Raw genomic sequence first — 21009 nt, 5'->3', positions numbered from 1 at the left:
AATTTACTTAGGATAAACTTCCAGCCACTGGATTCTTTCATATCTTAGTTAGTTAAATTTTCCAATCCTTAAATTCTGCAGAGTAGTATGCAGCTAACTGAACAGATGGTCTCCATATTTCATAAGTTTTGTAAAATTTGGGCACTAATATGATGGCTTAGTCTAAAATTTTATAGCTGCTTCAGAAGCCATATTCCAAAACTCCATCTCACATGTTAGGGTTCATCATCTGTGTTTAAAGTTCAAACCAATGAATTTTATGCAATTTTGAGGGAGAACATTTTTATTGTGTGCATGAACTATGATATTTGCATTCAACAGATCAATACTAGCCACTTGTTTTCTTTGTTTTATTGCTTAGGAAAAATAATGTACCTTTTAAAGAAGGGATAATATTGACTAAAAAGTTAAATTTAGGTAAAAGGGAAATATTAAGTTTTCGATTCTGTATCCCAATTTATCTTGCTATGCAAAAACAGTTCATTACGTATTGTCTTAAATCTTTACCCATGTGTTCAGTCATATGGACAAGGAGAACAGTTTTCCCTGTGCTATACTGGATTATTGCATATAGCCACATAATTGCCCACATCTGTCTACAAACTGCATAAATACATACACCTTCTTTCTGAAACAGGACAAGAATATTCTCACTGGTTTGTGAAAAATCCAAATGCTAAATGTTTATCTGAATTTATTCAGAGTCATAATCTAAGTGCAAAACCTTAAAAACAGGTCATGTATGAAAGTCACATATGCTGTAAAAACTAATAATCTGCCTTCAAAGAATAAACATGTTTAGTGCTGGGCTTTTTAAAATACATGCTACGTGTTTAAAAATACTAATTAAACCAATTAGAATGCAAGTAGTTGCTTTAGGAGTGTGTTGAAAGGATTCATATAAAGCACTAATCAAACATAAGGAATGAGCTTAAAAGATTTGAATTTGGTAGGTTTGTTTACTCTTTTTACTAGGCTAAAGTGCATTCAAGACTTGTTAGCTTGAGAATTGCCAGAATTGATGCCCCAAAATATGAGGGGTGTTGTCCGTGCTGACCCTCAAAGCATTCACCAGACACATAAAATGGGCTGAGGGAAATGAAGACGGAACAACACTTTCTTCTCAACCCTCAGTCTCGTACGAAAGTTTGTTGAGACTGTTGGGGTATGTAGAAGAGCTGCTGTCACACTTCAGAGCAGACAGTGAACCAAAAACTACATAATTTGCTGAAATGAAATTCATGACTAGTGAATCAGCTTCTACTGAAATACCGCAGTTCTGCATTTCAGAGATCAGGGAACTCCATGGGGTGCGTTCAGTCACATGAGTTTTATTTGTTCAGGACACCTTTGTGTGAATTATGCTTTAATTCGTTGATTAAAGTATATCAGCTATGCTTCCCTAGCCCTAAATACATTATAGAGAAAGCTTCTTAATTGTGAAGCCAAGTCTTCCAAGACAAAGCTGAGGACAACCTGTCTCCCCTTGGCTGGAGGCGGTACAAAGAGGTGCTGGAGGGCCAGAGCGGGCAGTGGGATTGCAGGACTGCCCGATGACTTCCCAAGCGCAAGGCCGGCAGCATCCAGGCCAGCTCCACGCAGGAGCATGAGGGCAGGGGATGATGATGGCTGGGAAGTACATGGAGAGGGCTGGGATCACACCAAGAGGTTCTTCAGAGCCTTCAGAGCACAGTGAGCGAGTCTGCGATTAGAAATGACTTTGAAATTGCTGTAGATATTGCCTAAATCATACATCCCTGCTAGTAACAAAAGTGACTCTTCTCCATGTGTGTCACATGGGAGATTTAGTAGTTCCTTGAGCTGCACGCACAAAAAACTATGAGCAGCACAGATCTATTGTAAGGAATGGCATAGCAATTCCCCTGGCTTCCAGGGTGCCTTCGTTTTTTTGTAGTAGATTAGACTGCCATGACCTTTTGCACCATGAAAAGTCATGGAAGCTGTGAATATTTTCATTTAGGAGCCAGACCCTCAGGTATTTCTGTTTTATTTTTAGACACCTGAAAATTCTTTTAAAGAGACTTCAGAAAAATAAAGGTAAGATAGCTTTAATGGATAGCAGCATAACATTTTTAAAATATATGTAAATTACATATTCTCCCACGTAACATGAGAACTTACTATATCAGATCTTTCCCTAATCATCTGTGTTGAAAACTACAGATTGTGCTTAGTAAAAGTCACAAGGCATTGCACCACTGGTAGATTCTGATACCTTATTTAAACAGTGCTCTATGCAGAGCTATGCACAACCCAGTCTCTCCAGCACCTTAAAGAGCAAGGTCAACCTGATTAGCTGAAGTTTTGTATTTCTAATGACATTTATAAAAACATTTAGCCCCAGGGCTTTTAATTTTCTTGGTTTGCCTGCCATACTTATCAGCTTTTGGTATTAAAGCACAATGAAATATTTTATAAAAGTTTTTTTTATTATTATTTTTGAGTATTGCAAAGTAGACGGACCAATAATATATAATTTACAACTTGTGTCCATTAGTAAAACTGTCCTGTGGCCAGCAAATAGGTATGATAGTACTTTTTTTTTTTTTTAAAATGATACCAGTTCATCATTCTGAGTCATTTTTAGGTTTCTATGGTGAATGGTTTTTTCTGCCTCAGAGTTTGCTGCCTGGCTCAGTCTTTCTTCCAGTGCATTTTCAGCCCTAACCATGACTGGTCTTAGAAATCCTTTCCAGAAGCATCCTATAATTTTAGGGGGAGAAGGTGTGAACCCTGCTCATTTTAAGGATCCAGAAACCACCTCTCTCAATGTGATTCTGTGACATGACTGTAGAATTAATGACATAGTAAATCCCCTTCTATCCTGCTTTCCTAAAAGTGAGATAAATGGTGCTGTGATATATTTTGCCTTTTGAAGGTCAGTATCCATACAGCACGTGAAACCAATCGTTGCCATCATGTTTTGCAAGAACAGTATTAACATTTAGCTTTACCATATGATGAGTTTGCTTAATAGAAATGCCACCCCCTGTCTTTTTGCAAAGAAAATCAGTTTGTTTCTGCATGAGTGTGTTCCTCCGGGCTCCTGTCACCTCATTGTGGTGACCTGGGACCAAGGAAGTCATTCTGTTCAGTGTCACTTAAGCTCTGCTCGAAGCAAGTCTAAGCTCCTTCATGATGAAAACAGCTGCTGAAGGGGAAGAACCGCTTACACTAAGGCTACTGGTACTGTGGAATTGGTGCTGCTTAGACCTGGTGCAGTTTTTGTAGCGTCAGGAGTGTGCAAGGCTCAGCGGTCAGATGGAGAGCTCTGCTTTGCAGGACTGAGAACTCTCTAGAGAAACTCTCAGTTCTCGATAGGATTTATTAAGCTCATTAAAATAACACCCAGTCCTAAATGAGCCCCAGCTTTACTTACTCTCTGTTGTGGCTCACGAAACTCGCAGGGTGCGATTCCCTCGCACAATAGCAGCGAGAAGCCACAGATCGAAAGCAGCTGCCCCCCTGCTTGAAAAGGGGAACGTCCTGCCTGCTCACATCTTGCAGTTTCTGTCCCAGAAGTGCTACAGCTACCAGTTCACCCCGTTCAGAGATGTCTGCGTTTGAGTCAGAGATTCAAGAAATTGTCTTAGAAAGGGAGCTAAACACTAGTTGCTGCAAAAGAAAACAATAACAGCAAAAAAAGACTGTAGAGAAGTCTTATTTATGTTCTGTCTCATTCAATTACACTGCATTTGGTAGTGCACGGCAGCATTACGCTGCTGAATAATCAGAGGGGAAATAAAAATATAGGTCTTGCTCTCAGTTCCTCTGTTAGACCTGAGGCTTATCATGCAGTTCCCCTGTTAACCTTGAGGCTTACTACTCAGGTTAAGTTACAAATATTGAATAAGTCATGTATCAAATATTAACCATCCAGCAGACAGTCCCAAATACCCCCTCATGCATACATTTGAATATATATTTATGCATTTAAATAGACATCCAAGGCAGACCCTTGCAATGCTCAGAACTAGAAAAACATCCTCAGTGCATAACACTGCACGCAGCTGCCATGAGCTTTCAGCCTGTGATCCACACAGACGCTTGTCATGTTGCAACAGCCGTTTATGGAGGTAGTAGGATCAAGAGCAGGTGGACGTGGAGCAAGAAAGGTGTTTAGAGGAAGTGCTCTTAAAGCTATTCTGAACTGCACAAAACCTTAAGAATTTAACATAGCAAACTAGAAATTCCCAAGGAATTGTGTCTTGGGGATAAAACAGCTTTAAAGAATGTTTTCCTTGGTTTGTGAACTGTGCTTTGGATACATATCTTGAAAGGGACTGTAGAAAATCAAAGGGTGAATAAATACTCTAAGATAAAACAGCAATGGAGTGTGGTTGCATACCCAAAGAGAACGAGTAGCCTACACATTTTAACTGTTCAGTAGGCAAGACTTTTTTTCATGTATCCTAAACAGGCTATAAGTGCAGCTGTTAACAGCACATGAGAAAAATTGCATTATTCATGGTACAAATAGAAGGTCCAGTTCATGGTAAAAAGAGACCTGTCTTTGTCTTCTAAACACAGCAGGTTGTCAGTGGTATTTGATATGAGCAGATGTAGCAAAGAAAATAACAGCAGCAGTTGTGGAACAATTCAAATCACAGCCCACAGCAGCTTGTCAATAACTGGAAACCACACACACATGGCAATATTTGACACCACTTCTTTGAGAGAGGTGCTATCACTGGCACTCACTGGAAATAACTCTTAAGTAATGTCAGGTCAGAAAGCCAGACTGTAGGATGGTCAAACAACGTAGGGCACAGACCCGGCATCCTTTGTGGTTCTCCTGACAAAGCTGATCATGTCATGTTATTCCATTAGGAGAAACAGTCTTCCATCAATTCTAGCCATTCCTCGACACTTTCTGAGGCCAGTAAAAACAACAGTTCATAGAAGATTATGACAAGAACTATGACAGGCAGTCCACACACCGAGCAGGGGATGTTCTGTTGGTCTAACGAGATTGATGAGAATCCAAAGCTTCTGATGTGTACAAGGGAAAAAAGTATAAAAAAAGAAAAAAAAAAAACTAGGTGTCTTCCTGTTGGCTTGGAATTTTTGTTATCCTGATTCATTTGATAAATGCCATGCAACATACTGTTTGTGTAGGCCTTAGTCAGCAGGGAGAGATGACAAGGCCACCTTGGCACTCGGGCTTTAATCTGTCATCTGATGCAAGTGCATGCCAGTGCATGGGAAAGGCACCAGAAGCCATTCATTGGTGGGGAGAAGGCAGCAGGGGAAGGAAAACGGGCAGGAGATGGATAAACCTCCTTCCAGGGGCATCTGCACGATCCTTGCTGGCTGGGGACACGGGGACAGAACCCCCAAGCAGCCTGCCCAGCTCTTAGGCTGATGGTGACTTTATACTTCAGCTTCCCTCATCTTTTTATGCTGGTAAGAAATGGAGCCTTTGAATGGATAGAACTTAGAAAGAAGCTATTTCCCTGGCATATAAATACCCCAGCACACAAATTCCCCAGTACAAATACAGTGCTATCAAACACAGTCTTCTCTGGGGTTCCCAATGCATCTTTTTTGTGTCATCAGCAGACACATGACCACATGATTGGGGCTTCTGTTGTACATTAGGCAGTATTAGGCCATAGGGGTGAGTAAAAGGAACATTTCAGTCTCAGTTGTGCGGTTTATGCTCGACTGTCTAAGTCTCATTCTCTATTCTTATATATAAAGATGGAAATGAAGTCATCCTGCATTTCTACTGTAGAGTCTAGTTTCTTTCTTTGTTCATTGACGGGTTACCATCTCCACACAGTATTTCTTACTGCTCTCTCGTCCCCTTCATCATTTCCAAAAATAAGTTGTAATCTTATAACTTCTCTGATGCCCCTTCAGAAGCCACGCAGCACGGAGTGCTGTGTTTATTGCTCATTTTTTCCTTTAGAGGCATTTTACTCCAAGTCCATTAATTCCTGTACATCAATATTCCTGGAGATTCTCCATTTTTTTTCTCCAAACACATGTATTTTTTGGTCTTCCTTTTGCTGGTCACTGAATTTCTTGCTCTTCTGCAAGTTGCATTAATTAAATTTTATCCTCTAGTTCTTTTACATTCTATGGCTGCTTTTTACTGTAATGGTTCATGTTTCTATTTGTCCTATTTGTTTTCTTGTGCCCTCAAAATGCCTCATTTTTTCTATACCGTCAAGAAAAAACATGTATTTTAAATCTGGACTGTAATCTTTGCTTGGGATGTCTTGGTCTGCAGTGCTGCTGCCTTATACACCCTGGAATAGGGACCTCTTGAACCGCTCATATCTAGCTCCATTGGCACTCTTGGGACTCTTGTGGTACATCAGTTCTGACATTTCAGCACAGAAGTAAATTATGAGCCAGATGTAGTTTTTAATTGTACAAGAGTGGAATCTGATTTTCAGCTGTTATAACAACTTTGCAAAAAGACTTGAGTTTGTGGACCCAGACTCTATTATAATCTAGTTCTCAATTACTTTGGTCAAAGTGTGAAGTTTCAGTTGTCCCTCATCAGTCAGGATTGTTATTATTGTTTCAGGAACTTCTGCGTTATTTCCCTTGGAGTTTTGTGGAGACATTCCCATTAATAATTCTGCTTTTTGCTATAATTCCTAGTATTTAATTTGTGATGCAGAATGTCTCCATCCTCTTTCTTATAATGATTTTTTGTTGCTATTTAATTTAAGCAACACTCTTAGGTCTTGCCATAACTGAATCAAGAATGTTGTTACTTTCTCTGCTTGGTTAGAAGAAATCACATTCAACTACTCATCCAAGAAGACCTTCTCACACTGTATCATCCTAAACACACGCATTTATGCTTGGACTGAACTCCACTATTTTGCTTCAAACACCAATAAGTCTGTGACCAAAATATTTTGGATTCAATGAGCCTGAAAATCTAGCCAGCTATACTGTGCATTTTGCTTGAATACTTAGCAGAAATTCTCCAACATCATGTTATCATATTTCTTACGCTAAAATATCTGATAACCTATCACAAATAGATTTAAAAAATATTTTTGTAAGAATAATTCATCAGATGCATTACTGTGATAATGTGATTTTGTATTCTGCTAAACAGCACCCCCTCCAAAAGCAGAAAAGATTGAATAATTTCAAAAATATTATTGTAGGAAATTTCTACTGCATAACATTTCAAGGAAATCCATTAGAATAGTCAAAACAAAATATATTTTTAAAAAGCTATATAACTTCATACTTCATTCTGCAATCCCCTTCTTAATACTAACACTAAAACAATACATAAGCAAAGCTCCGTCCTTCATTGTTAAGCCTGACATCTGAGCACAGTTTACATCACCACTAGTCATAGCAATGAGTGCAAACTGGTGTCAAAAAAAAAAGTTAATTTTGGTGTATCTGAAAGGGCTTGACAAGTAGAACTGGTCAGTTGAAGATTAGACTGTTTATATTTCATTATATTAGTAATCATTTACAGGAAAAGAAAAAAAACAAAATTGCAAGTTAGTGGCTTTATTAAAAGTCAGTGACTCTTCTAAGTAAATTCTGATGAGGCCTTAAAGGTTAATAAGGGTATAAAACAACCCTATGCAGTATTAGGAAAACCTATGAAGATCATCCAAAATACAAAATGTATAAATTTATGAATAAGCCATTTTCAATTTTGAAATGATTTCCTTACAAAGTAGGAGCAGCTATTTTCATTCATTAGGAATATTTTCTTTCACTAATGCCAATTTCTAATAATACCTATTTGAGAAGTTGTTTCATTCCATGCGTTTGCTCAAATATTTTCTAATTTTCTGTCATCCCTCTTACCCCAGCTTTAGGCAGAACTATGGCAAAGGGCCCACACTTTTTTTTTTATTGTGTGTGTTTGTTTTAACCATACTTCATCACCTCCTCCATTCTACTCTTTCATTTGCTTCTTCCACCTGTTGCATCTTGTTGGAAGTCTAGATCGTAGGGTCTCTAAAACAGAAACTGATTTTCTCTGTGTCAGAGACTGAACCCACTATTCTGATCTGTCCTTTAGTTTGCCATGCAAACTAAATTAGCAGTGATCATCTATTACAATACCAGAGTACAACTTGTCAGGCAAGTATGTTTGTGATCTCTGCAGACTGTATCAACACCTTAGTCAATATTTGTATTTGTTTAATGACTGCCATATATACAAAACTAAGAACTGCCATACAGGGTCATACTAAAGGTCCATCTAGCTCCCCATTTTATATATTCAAATAGAAATTAGTATTGGATGCTTAGGAAAACAGCATCTGTAGCATAAGCACTGTCCTTGGACTACCCTCCCAGCTCCCAGCAATTAGTAGTGTAAGGATTTTTTTGTGCTGAAAGGTATAAACGGGTCTACCTTGCAAGAAGCTGTTTTACCATTGTTTGAAACCACTTAGAGTTTTGATTTCCACAGTATCCTGTGACAATGAGTTACCCGAATTAAATGCTGTGAAGAACTATTTCTTTTGTCTTAGTTATTTGCCTGATCATTTCATTTGCTGCATGTCTTTTCTTGTGTAATAAGAAACAGCATTCATCACTGGATTAACTAATCATCTCCATTTGTCTTTTCCATGCCATTCATATCTTCCTTGATCACCTTGCCCGCCAGCCAGAAAGTCATTGTAGGGTGTCTTTTCAGTGGCAGTCAGTCAGTCATACCTTGCAAGGCCTCACTTGCCCTTCTCTGTGTGGCTTCTGGTTCTGCTGTGTTCCTGAAGATGTGGAAGCATAGTGGTATTCCCCAGTGATGTAATGATGATTTTCTTCTCTTTCATCTTCAGTTCTTTTTTTCATAACTCCAAAATTCTGTTTGTACTTAAATACCAAGATGTTTTTTTCAAAGACTGCATCTGGATTAGCAAGTAGCAGCAAACCCATAGAATGAAGCAATCAGTCCTGAGGACCTGGTATTTCCACCACACAGAGCTCAAGAGGTTAACCGGATACCCGGCTTATCCCAAGGACTGGATATCCGTTAGGAACTGGAGCACATTTTCCAGTTTGGCTTCATCTGAAAGGAATGCAGTCCCTGCTCCCCAAGACTGCTTGGTGATGCGAGGAGAGGTGCAGTAAACAGCGATCAGAGGGAGATTCACTTAGAAAACATGCACCTGATCCCAATTAAGTCCCAGCACAGACACACCCAAAGACTTTTCCCACTGATTCCATGATCTGCTCCTGAATGGTAATGGCTACTGTAGGAAGGACTCATTGCTATGCACATATAGTCAGGATTGCGTTTCCCCTGATCATTTGCTTGCATTTATAAACACAGAATTTCAATTGCTACTTTATCATCCAGCTCTTCACTGTCGACTTTCCTCTTGACAATGCTAATAATAATCTGTAAATTATCAGCAATAAATGCAATTATTTTCAAATAGTTTACAATTTTGTTGCACAGTGCAGGTCCCAGCACTGTCATTTGGGAACTCTGTTATACTTTCCCTTCATTGCTTCCTTTCGTTCTTCTCTGTGAAACAAATAGTCCAGACGACCAATCCTCCTGTGCCACAGTTTTGGTTTTTTTTTTTTTTTTTTGGTAGGATGTTCTTCTTTGGGATATTGTCAAAAGGTTTTTTGAAAATCCACTTACACCATCCAGAGGCATTGAGATCCCCATGTTCATTGAGTCTAGGAGGTCTGAGAGATGTGACTTTCCTCCAAGACGTCATGTTAACTCTTTTCCAAACCAAGACACATTCCCATGAATCTGCTGACTTGGTTTATTTTTATAGGTGCTGTTAATTTGCATACAATGGTGCTCAGGCTCCCTGCTGTGTAGTTCCTTGGATCTCTTTTTTAATCCACTGAGTGCTGAGCAAATGTATGTGATTACATTACTATAAGAAAATTCTAAATAAAATCTACTAATCTAAATAAATATGGGGAAGTGCATAATGGAAGAGAATATCCACATTGTCCCCATTTTGTCCCTCTTTAGGAATGGGCTGTGAGCTTTGTGGATGGTCTCTAAGAAATCTAGCAAAGCCAAGTGGGGCAACTGTTATTTTCTGAGAGAAATGTATTTCTGACAGATATTGTGTTTAATGATTTGTTGTAGTCTGCTGATGACATTGCTACCATTCACAGTACAGCACTAGTCAATCTATTCCTCCTTCTTGAGGAAGCCACAACAAGAATAATTTCTTCCTATACAGGTCAATCACATCCATATCTCAAGAAAGTTTTTAGAAACTGAATAGATTCCTGACTCTGTTATATCCTGATCGATAATGAGATAATACTAAAACCTACATACTCTCTGTGTAATGAAAGAACACATGTAAATTTCCCTTCAGTCCTACAATATTACCAGCCTGGAGTTTTGATAATAAACAAAGTGTATGTGACATTGGTATTAAACAGGCCAAAAGGACAATTTTCCTTTTGTGGAAAAGAGAAGAATGTTCTTATTTTCCTGAATGTAAAGCAAGACAACATTCATATGCCTCACTACCATTTCCCTTTATATTACAAATATTTCATATTAAGCTGTTTGATATAGTAAATTGCACTAAAAGTTTAGACATAAAGAACAGGTTACTCTTTAATTAATCTATTCTGTCAGTGTCAAGATGCCAGAGTCATAAAGTGTACTGCAAAAATTGTTTGAAAAATATATGGGTAGGGAGGGAAAAAAAGGGTTTGATGAAAATGTACAGAGCCAAGAAACTGTAACACAGCTAAAAGTCAAATGAATGGACAAAGAAACACTATTTACAGCATAGTTAGCCATCACAATTACTCCATTGATGTAAAAAAAAAAACTGCAGCCAATTTTTCTCAATATTAGATCACATTTAAGTTCTGCTATTATTTGAACTAGTCTCTCCAAATATTTTAGCTTTCAGAAACAATTACTGAATAATGGCTTATAATAAATAATAAAACTACTGGCTTTGATACTGAACTAAAGACCAAATCCAAAGTAAAATGTGGTTGCACAAAGCATTACAAAAAGTTACATTGATTTTATCCTCTGATAGCTAAATGGGGTCATTGAACCTGGGCAATGAAGGGAAGCCTATACTGATCAGTGTCTTTGGTTGGGAGAGTCTTCATTCCACATAGTTACAGGTACGTGCGTGTTCCAGAGTGTATTTTCAGTAACTTTTCCAAGCCAGAGATGCTTGTGATGGGTATTTTCTTGAGGTGTAAACTACTTTTGATTGCCTTTCAGTGTCCCAAAATAAGCCAAGCAGTCTACAGTGTAATGAGGAAGTTGGAGTAGTGGTAGCACAGTGACGTTGCAGGTAAACAAGACGGTCATTATGTGCTTTGCAATGTTCCATAGGCAGCTCCACACTGGAATTTCATAGTAAGATAATGAAAATGGCCAGACTTATCCAGTAACACTTTTGAAACTCACTCGGTAATTTTAATATAGGGAATTGTGGGATGTGGGTCAAAGGAGCCTCAGGTTAACTCTGTATTATGAGCTTTATATCTCAGTTTAATCTATTGGCCAGATGATTGCTCAGTTTAGGATTAAAGACCACTGTCTGCACTGCATGCAAATTGCACTGTATGAAACCGCACTGATTTGGAACTGAATTCTGGAAAGTTTCTTGAAGCAGTGAGACTTCTACCGAGGATAGCATTGCTCAAAAGTTACCTTATTTTTTTATTATCATTATATTTTATATATATAATTTTATATGAAGACCAATTATGTGAAGACCAATTATGTGAAGACCAAATGTCTTCATGAAAACTGATTTTGATAATAATTCTGTAAAGAGCTGATTCTTCAAAATAGCTGTTGATAAAGCTTTTCCACTAGAAAAAAAGCTATGGTGTTACCTAAAGAAAAGCAGATGCTTGGCTGTTGGGAATAATTCTAATATCACTGAAGCCAGCATCACATCCATAGCTTCCCATTTTATAGCAGGAGCAGATCCTAGCACTGTTCTATATCCCCTGCACCCCCTTGTCCTTGTTTTCTGCTTGTGACATCACTCTTGTTCCCTCAGTACTGAACCATTATGCCAGGAAAGTCACTGATTTAACTTGAAGTTGCTCTGAAATAATAGTGTCTACTTTAAAATCCTGCTTTCTTGCAAATCATCTCTGCTATAGTGGATATATGTGTGAAGTACTTTAAAAATAGATTTCTGCTTTCCAGATTTCTTCAATAAGCAGGTTTAAGTATGACTCTCTTCTAAAAAGTGACTCCTTTAAAAACAATGTATGATGGAAAGCCACAAAGCTCACCAGCTTGCACTACCCCACTTTGTAAAACAAAAATATTTTCCAAGCTCAGCTTCTTCAAACCAAACCTACCATCTAAAAGCTCTGCCGTGTTCTCTCTGATGTGCACGTTCGCACATGTAAGGATTCAGCAGGCCAAATTGTGCCAGTATTATCTTCAAGTTTTGACTTTGCTGGTACCTGGGAGCAGGTATAAAGGAGAGATGTTGTAACTTATCTGGAAATAAGCTATCTTTCTGCAGGATCACATGAGCTAAAATAAACTGCAGCTCATTATTACACAGCTGCATAAACAGACATAAGATTTAATTGAAACTTGTCACTATGGTGGACAAGTCTCCTATCCATGGGCATCAGATAACTTTAAGGAGAAGATGTCGTTTTTAAAAAAGTCACTTCTCCAAACAGAGAACACTTCAATGAAGAAATTGTTGAGTTTAGAAAGTGATTTTACCATTGCGATCCAGAAATATAGGCATTTGACAGTCCATTTCAGAGACTTAGCTATAATCTTTAGATCACCCCACTATGGTGTTGTAATATAATCTGACACAATGTTAAAATAACACTTTAGATTTCAACATCATAGTGCTTGAATGTATAATTTTGTTTATTATCTAGAGAGAAATAGAAATCAAAACATTAAATTAAAAAGTATCAGCTTCATGAGCATTTTTTTTGTATTGATAACTTATTCATCAATAAACTTGAACTTTATTGCACTAAACAGGATGCTCCATCTTTTTCCTTGGGAAAAAGAATAGGTGCCCTGTCCATATTAAATATTTTTTCCTGTAAAATTATGTTACATATTTTAATACTACAGCCTTTCTGAGAGAATTGTTTGTGTTAAGATTATTTGGGAACCAAATTCAAGATGGAGAATTCAAAATGTTACTCCAAATCACTGGTAAAAACTTTAATATAAGTCAACAAAGTTATTATTCACTTTTTCACTTTCAGACACATTACCATTTCTGCTTGTTATAAAAATTAATCAGATTTTCTATCAAAACACCGCAAATGTATTTGAATCATAAAGTAGAATAGGAATGTCTTAAGGAAGGCCACTGCAGATACCTTTTGCCAGTCCTGTACTTACAGTTTGTTAATTCTAAGGAATATGAAGCATAGTACTTAAATATTTATCAGATTAACTCCTATAAGAGGGACAGGATGAAGGAATATTCCATGACTTTTCTACCCATTCAGAAAAGCTTGAAGTCCCAAGGACACAGAAGTCAAACAAAGTCAAACCAACATTTTATACAGCTTGAGAATTATATATAAATATGTATACAACATTCCCTTTTGTTAAGGTAAAAACAGGCTTTATATTTATCCCAAAATAAAACTTTTTGATTTTTCTTTCAAAATTAATATCTACCTTTTCACACATAATAGAAATAATTCTCTTCAGATGGAAAGGGTCCAGGTTCTAATACACAAATCTAGAACTGACTACCAGTAAACACACAATTCTCGATAGATATTCTTTAATTTCTAGAATAATTGGTAACTATTTCATGGTCGACCACTTCATTAGTAACACATTTCAGAAGATTTGAAGCCACTTCTAACTGGAAAAGGCACTCAATTAATAGAATACTTACGTTATTTTGTCTGTGGTCTTAATTAGCTTCAATATAAAGATATTCACTGAATTTAACTTTAAAAGACTGAAAAATCTTCTAAAGCAATATGACAGTATAAAGTAGATGGACTGATAGGAGAAACAGACATTATTTCTAAAATTTAAAATTTTATATTGAATTAAGTTTCTTGAGTGCCACCAATGGATGAACAAAAATTAGTGTGGGTAATGCACACTCTTTCTAATGTGGCTTATCATAGCTCCTGGACCACGACCTTCTATAATAAAAATAATTATGCAGCCAGCATTAAATACTCTAGATTGCAGAGGAAATTAGTATTGACTCGTTGCTGGAGTTCAGTAAGAAACCTTGAAGGACACAGATGTTGCTAACAGAGTTGAAGAGGAATCAAGCTTTGAAATACTCCATAAACTTATCCTGGAGAATAACATATTTCAAGATAAAATCTTGAAACCATTTATTGGTCATCCTGCCATCCTTGTAATTTTTCAGTTGCTCAAAAGAAGGAGAGAAAACAATGGTGTATCTGAGCTAGAAATGAGGTGTCAACTCTGAAAGCGTAAAGCGTTGGTGCAAACAGCTTAATCTCATGTGTGGTCTAACTGGTATTGGACATCACCTCCTGTACGAGCGCCTTTCTAATGAGTTCCTTTGGAGAGGTTGGGTTTCTGGGATGGGAAGAAGCGAAGTTGAGTTGTTTAAATAAAGCTGCCATCTGCAAACTTGCTACCTATTAGGCATAAAAATGCTTCAGCTTTCTAGACATTTATTTGACCTCTGTCAAAAGAACTTCATAGCGAGGTGTGGAATGTAGCTGGATTCATCATTTGAACCCTGTACATAATTTTTCCACATGTCTGAGAGGCAGATGAAAATTTTGTAAAGCACACCACATATGAGAAGGTCACATTCACTCCAAACATCCCAAATGAGAAATGAATAGCCATATTTCCACTTACCTGTGCTGGTGGATACCTTCTTCCACATTACACAATGATAAGCAAGGATAAATGCAAACAAAATAACAAAGAAAGAAGGTGATGCCATTCACCATGTACCCAATAATGGCTTCACACTCATCCCTACAAATGCCTGCAAAATGACTGGGCCGAAAACTGACTGCAGCAGAGTTCCCGGTCAGAAGTCTGCTGCCTCACAGAACATCTTCCTGCCATGTTACTGCTTGAGCAACATCACTTATATGCCATAAAGCCCACAGTCAGTTGCCAAATATTGTCTTGTAATAACTCAAAGATCTTAAAAGATCAGAAATTTAAGACAATGAGTAGGAGCTGAAATAACATGGCTACCTTTAACCCAAGAAGTACTAGCTTTATTTCTTTCCATAACTAAGAAAATCTAAGAACTTGGACAAGACCACGCAAAGATCCTCTACACATCTCAGAAGTTCCTGACATGCAACTGTATCACTAACTTTTTCTGGTCAAGGTTGTTTCTCACTGAACTTCTGGTGGCGCCAAGGGAGTCACAACAGCAACATCGTTGATACACGGTATTCTTACAACTACCACCTTGTGTGACAACTATGGCAAAACTGCGAGGTAAAAGGTCAATGGCACTACTCAAATCATCATGTGCTTCTGAGCACTTAACACCACTTTGGAGAGTGTAAGTGCTTTTCCCTTCAGAGAAGGTCCATGTCCCACTCAGCAATATAAAGTCCTAATAGAGCAATGTCATCTTGTAACCATGAGCTTTGTTAGAGACTTTGAAGGATTGCCACAAAGTAAAAACTTTATCTATGTGAAACCCACCAGATCCTCCAGTTTTCGCATTTAGGACCCTATACCATATCATCAATACGACAGTAAGTCCAAGTATGTCTACCGCAACAGCAATTCCACACCATGCATACCCTGGCTTTTGAGCGGTGCCTGAGCATCGGCACATGGTCCCAGTGGGTCATGGTGGCTTTTGTGCTGACCTACCAACCAGAGGAGCAACTGGGTGTTCATCAGGAGACAGGGAGCCCAAGGTGTCCTGCTCCAAGAGCTGGTGTAAGGCATCTACCCTCTTGGGCTTGTGCGGATGGTGGAGTGCCACTTTGGCTGCATGGACTGGAGCTAGATATGTAAAACATCCAAGCAAGGTCTTACTTCTTTTTCTTTTATTTTTTTCTTTTAAGAAAGAAAAGGAAGAAAGAAATAAAAAGATCTGTTTCTCTTGCTCTGTTTCCTGGTGCAGCAAGAGCAGCCAGACTTGTTCCCAGCTTGGCCATGAGGACCGGGTGCCGGAGGTCAACGTTTGGCCGGGCCCCCCCGGCCCAGGCGCGGCCTGTGGCTGCCCAGGCCCCCGGCGCTGCCGCCCCCCGCGCACCTGGGCCGCCCGGCGCGGAGCCGCGGGGCCGCGGCCGAACTTGGCGGCCCGCCCTGCGGCGCGGAGCGGGGCGCGGGCGCGGCCCCCCGCGCGGCCCGGTTCGGTTCGGCCCGGCCCAGCCGCCGCCCCCGCCGCCCCCCGGGCGCGAGGTGAAGCAACCTGGCGTCGGCTCCTGCACTTTGCACAGCGGGCGCAGAGCCGCCTCCATCCCTGCGCCTGCCGGCAGCGCTACGGCGCATTTTTTCGCACTAATTTGCACATTCAGCACGTCCAGAGCGCCTATGACTTTACCTGGACTTTCTCCACTCTACGGGCTCATCACACTGCGATCACCTCCCCATCCTACCGCTAACTCTCTCTCTCCTTCACTCCTTCCTCCTTCTCTCTTGCGAGGCCTGCTAAGATCGAGCCCGATGGAAAGTAGAGAGAGAAAGAGAAAGAGAGCGGCAGCGGGCAGGGAGGGGAGCCGCTCCATCCCTGCTGCCCCCCCGGCGCGCACGCCGGCCCGTTCCGCCCGCGCCAGCCCTTCCCTCGGCGCTTTCCTGCGCTCCGGGGCAAGTGGCCGGGCTCCTCGGAGCGGCGCCCCGCGCCCCTCGCCCCGCCGCCCCGGCCGGCGCCCCCCGGCCGCCCCCCGGCGCCCCCCGCTACCTCGTAAAGGTCCCCCGAAGCCATGGTGCGTTGCGGGACTGGGCTCCGCCGCGCCGTGTGCCTCTCGCCACCTCTCCCGCTCCCCCACTCGCTCGCTCTCTGTTGAGTAAACTGTGTTTTGCAGAATGACAGGCTCCGGGGCCGCCTGTGCGCAGAATCAGAGGCGAGGAGCGGCGGAGAGGCAGGCGGCGGGGCTGGCGTAACCAGCAGCGGCGGCGGCGGCGGCGGCAGCAGCAGCGCCCAACGCCGCGTCCCCCCGCGGCGGCGGGGCCGGCGCCCCCCGGCTCGTGCGCCCCGCCCGGGGGGCACGGCCGCCCCCCTCCCCGCGCCCTCCGGCAGGGAAACTCCCGGGGCCGCCGGCACCCGGCCTCCGCTTCCCCCCTCCCCCCCCCGCCCAAGCCGGGAGCGCTTCAAACTCTTTCCGCGGCCAAAAAAATAAAAAAGAAGGAAAAGAGAAGCCACCCCCAAAAACTAAAAATAAAGGGGGGTGTGGGGGAGGGCGAGGCGGCGCGGGGAGCCGCGGCGCGCAGGGCCCGCGCCACCCGCCCAAGGTCACGGCGTGCACGGGCGCGGGGCCGGCCACGCTCCGGCTCTGGCTCCGGCTCCGGCCTCGGCCTCGGCTCCGCGCACAAGCGCCCGCTCCGCGGTGCCCGCGGCGCCTCCGGGGTGACCCCGGGCACGGGAGCCCAGGCTGCGGCTCCCGGCCCAACTTGGCGCCCCACCGGCAGCCCCGCTGGGGAAGGAGCCGTTCCTGCAGCTCCCCTTCAGCCATTTTGCAAATTGGCCAGCCCTCTGAAGGAAATGGAAGCTGCCTGCCTCCTCATCCTTCTCCTCCTGGGTCCTTGCGTAGACGCGCAGGGTGCGTAGACGTGCCATCATGCCGCCAGGCATGGTGGCACGAGTTGAATGGGGCTCTCCACTGGAGAACCTTCTAGACCATCTTCATCAGGGGCCTCACATGGCCATGTGTCCCCAGAGGTGCTGCAGGCCCTGGTGGCTTCCTGTTGGAGAACCTTCCAGACCGTTTCCAGCCTTGCATGGCCATGTGCTCCCAGAGACGCTGCAGACTATGGTGGCCTCCTGTTGGAGAACCTTCCGGACAGTCTCCAATGGTGGCCTCACATGCCTGTGTGGCTCCAGAAGCACAGAAGGCCTCAGCGGCCTCCCCACACAACAGGTCCTGGCTCAACTGCAAGGCCACTCGGGCTCAGGACATACTTCTGCCCTCGAATGTCTCCTGCTATCCAAGCTGAGGAGGTTTTTCCTGACCAACCAACCTGGCTGTTACTCAAGATGAACCTGCAAGTTGTTAGCTCATTCCAACAGATGTAGCAGAGACTTGAGACAGAAACCAGCGTGTGGGAGCGGGCTGGCGCAGCTCTGCGACCACGAGCTGCCAAAGGACAGGGCTTCTCCGCGGTGGAGTCCGCTGAAGTAGCAAGCACTGCAACTCCCCAGGGAGGATTTGTGCCGCCAGGTAAAGCACGAGCCCCCTCGCAGTGTTAGCTCTCTTGATAAGCAAGTGTGTGATCCGATCTTGCTCTGATGAGCCCTCCATGTCTTGGTCCATAGAGATCCCACTGTAGTTCTTATCCGCAGTTAGACTCCATGTTTTCACTTCAGGTTTGACCTGCAAGAAGCAGTTGTTGCTTTGGCCTGTGGAAGCAACATTGAATGCCATGCAGCCTGACTTTGCTATGGTGGTAGCTCATGTTCATCTTCATTTTATTGGCATTTATCATCTTTTGATTTCAACTCTTTGTACGACTCTGCGCTGTATGTTCATGTGAGACTCGGCACTGTCCAGGCTATTATCAGAATTGTAAATTTGAGACGGTTAATGAGTATAAAGCAGTTGGTGTGAGTTTTTGAAATCTTGTTTACAACCAAAAGTTCTAGCAAATTCCACCAATGGTAAGACTGAAGACTTCCAGCTGGAAGGATTCCTATTCAAAATATTGATAATGGATATTTTGAATGCTGCCCCCTTTTTTTCACAAAAGCAGGAAATAGCTTATATACATAAGTGTCTTGGTTGCAGCAATCACCCAAACTGTGAATATTACCTTTGGTGATTATGAACTTGCCAGCTAACCAGTTTAGTATTGACTTATAGTTCGATAAAAACTATCTTACAGTAGTTGGGAGCTTAGAGACTTTTATGGTTCATGTGGTCTGCTGGATGATGCGATAATGTTGAACTCCTAAGGACAAGCAACTCTGCTTACATAAAGCCTAGTAGTTTTTTATCTTAACTAAAAGAGCTGGAGGTTTGTTCTCCACTTGCCAATTTGCCCAAAAACTGGATGTTTGAGATTTTATATTTGATCAATACAATGTTGAAAGGACTAAGATATATAAACTACCCCTACTTTTAGTGAACTTAGTAATTAGTGGAGCAAAAAATTCTTAATTCACAAGAAATGTGAAGAAGTTAGTGATCACACCCCAGAATTTCTCCTTGATTCTATTTCAGAAAACAAAATGATTATTTTGACTTGTGATAAAGTGAGGCCTTTTTTGTGTGTGTGTTTACAGTGGCAAATTAGCTCTGCAGAGTGCTCATTGAGCAGACTATTTGTTAGATAAGTAGACATGTGAATATATTCCTCTTTAAAATCTGCTTTACACCTCTTTTGCCTCTTTCTATAACAGTAAACAAAATGGCAGTCAAATCCAGTGAGTCATTTTTTGAATGGGCTCCAGAATAGCCCTTTTCTAAAATCGTTGCCTTTCCTTACAGTTGTAACTGGCATCAAAGATGTCTTGAACAAATTAAGACATATACCTTCGCAAGCTCTAGAAGAGTATATGCCCTATCATTTGGGATAGGTCTAATAATTTGCCTGGACCATCTGGGCTCTATATTACTTCCTTCTCAAACAACTAAACCAAGAACCAACCTTGCACCTTATCGGAAAAAAGTTCCAGGAGCTGATCTGTATTTTAGAAAAGTGTACGTACTTTGTGTACCGTGTTTAAATTCCATTAACACTGTCAATATTGTTGCCATAAGATTTACAACCCAAACAAATTCTAGTTTGGAAGTTTTGAATGCTTTAATGCATACTTTGAAGAGGGGAAACATCTTTTTCCTGATTACTCATTCCCTGTTTGAGAATACAGTCCCTTGGGATGCAGTGGTGTGTGAGTCAATAATGAGGAGTGGGAAGAGGACTTTTGTGATTGTCGAACCCAGGAAAAATAGATTGCAATTTTGGTGTTTTTCTCATTCATATAGCAGAAAACAAAGTTCTGAATTTTTAAAAAATCAACAAGTCTCTATTTTAATTTTAATCAATTCACACCTTTGAGTCTCTTTGGGAAAAATAGAAGGAAACATTATCATATTGTTTTTTTAGGGGTGTGTGTGATGACAGATTTTCTGGAAAAAATATTTACAAATTTTGCTTTCTTTACTCTGCAATGAAATTACTGCAAAATCCAGATTTTTGTTTGTCTAAATTACAAACTCTAAACTGAGCATTTTTGTGAAATATGTGATTATTCATTATTCTTATTGTTTTGCCGCCTTCTCCTATTTCCCACCCCAAGAGAGCAATGCAAGTGAGGGAGACATTCCAAGTGCGATACATCACATCTGAACACTGATTTTGGTGTGGTGGATGCTCTGGCATTAATTTACAGGCATTAATTACAGGCAATAATGCTTGGATTGAATACACTTAAAATGAAACTATTTTATTTCAGAAAGCTAAAAATACTGTTATCATATCTGTGCTATTAATTTATTATTGATTGTTTATTCAGTCTTCCCAGTGTTGTGCAAATACTGGAAATATTGTGTAGTCAATAATACAATTCCTGCCCCAAGGAGTGTACAGTCTAGTAGTGCATTTTGGCAGTGAGCTCTATAAAAAGTCCCCATAAAGGACTGCATTATGTCTTAGGGAGGAAGCTGGATGATGGGGGAGAAACAAAGAAATTGAGAGAATTCTTGTTTTAGGAGGCAGGAAGGTATGAAAATTGAATGAAAGAAGGGTGAAAACAAGGTATGGGTGAGTGGAAGGAGAGAAGGATGAGGAACCAAGCATGATTGTAAAGAAAAAGCTGTGCAAAGCCTTGGGTATGCAGAAGAATGGGAGGCACAAGGGGCAATTTTAGCAGCAGCAACTGGAAACGAAGCAGTGAATAAAGGGGAAAG

General features: G+C 41.2%; 1 protein-coding gene across 1 annotated transcript in view; it reads right to left on the bottom strand.

Annotated features, from left to right (window-relative positions):
• CDYL2 (chromodomain Y like 2) overlaps nucleotides 1–17280 on the bottom strand; it is a 54925-nt gene extending 37645 nt beyond the window's left edge. The window contains exon 1 of the mRNA XM_088530883.1: nucleotides 16845–17280. Within this exon, the coding sequence (XP_088387009.1) occupies nucleotides 16845–16868 (24 nt within the window). The 5' untranslated portion in view covers nucleotides 16869–17280. The remainder of the gene's footprint in view (nucleotides 1–16844) is intronic.
• Nucleotides 17281–21009: the final 3729 nt, after the last annotated feature.

The sequence above is a fragment of the Tinamus guttatus genome, unplaced genomic scaffold (assembly GCF_059628265.1).
Source record: "Tinamus guttatus ecotype Peru unplaced genomic scaffold, ASM5962826v1 Tinamus_guttatus_pri_ptg000389l, whole genome shotgun sequence".
NCBI classification, from domain to species: Eukaryota; Metazoa; Chordata; class Aves; order Tinamiformes; family Tinamidae; genus Tinamus; species Tinamus guttatus.
This window is presented reverse-complemented; position numbering and strand designations above follow the sequence as displayed.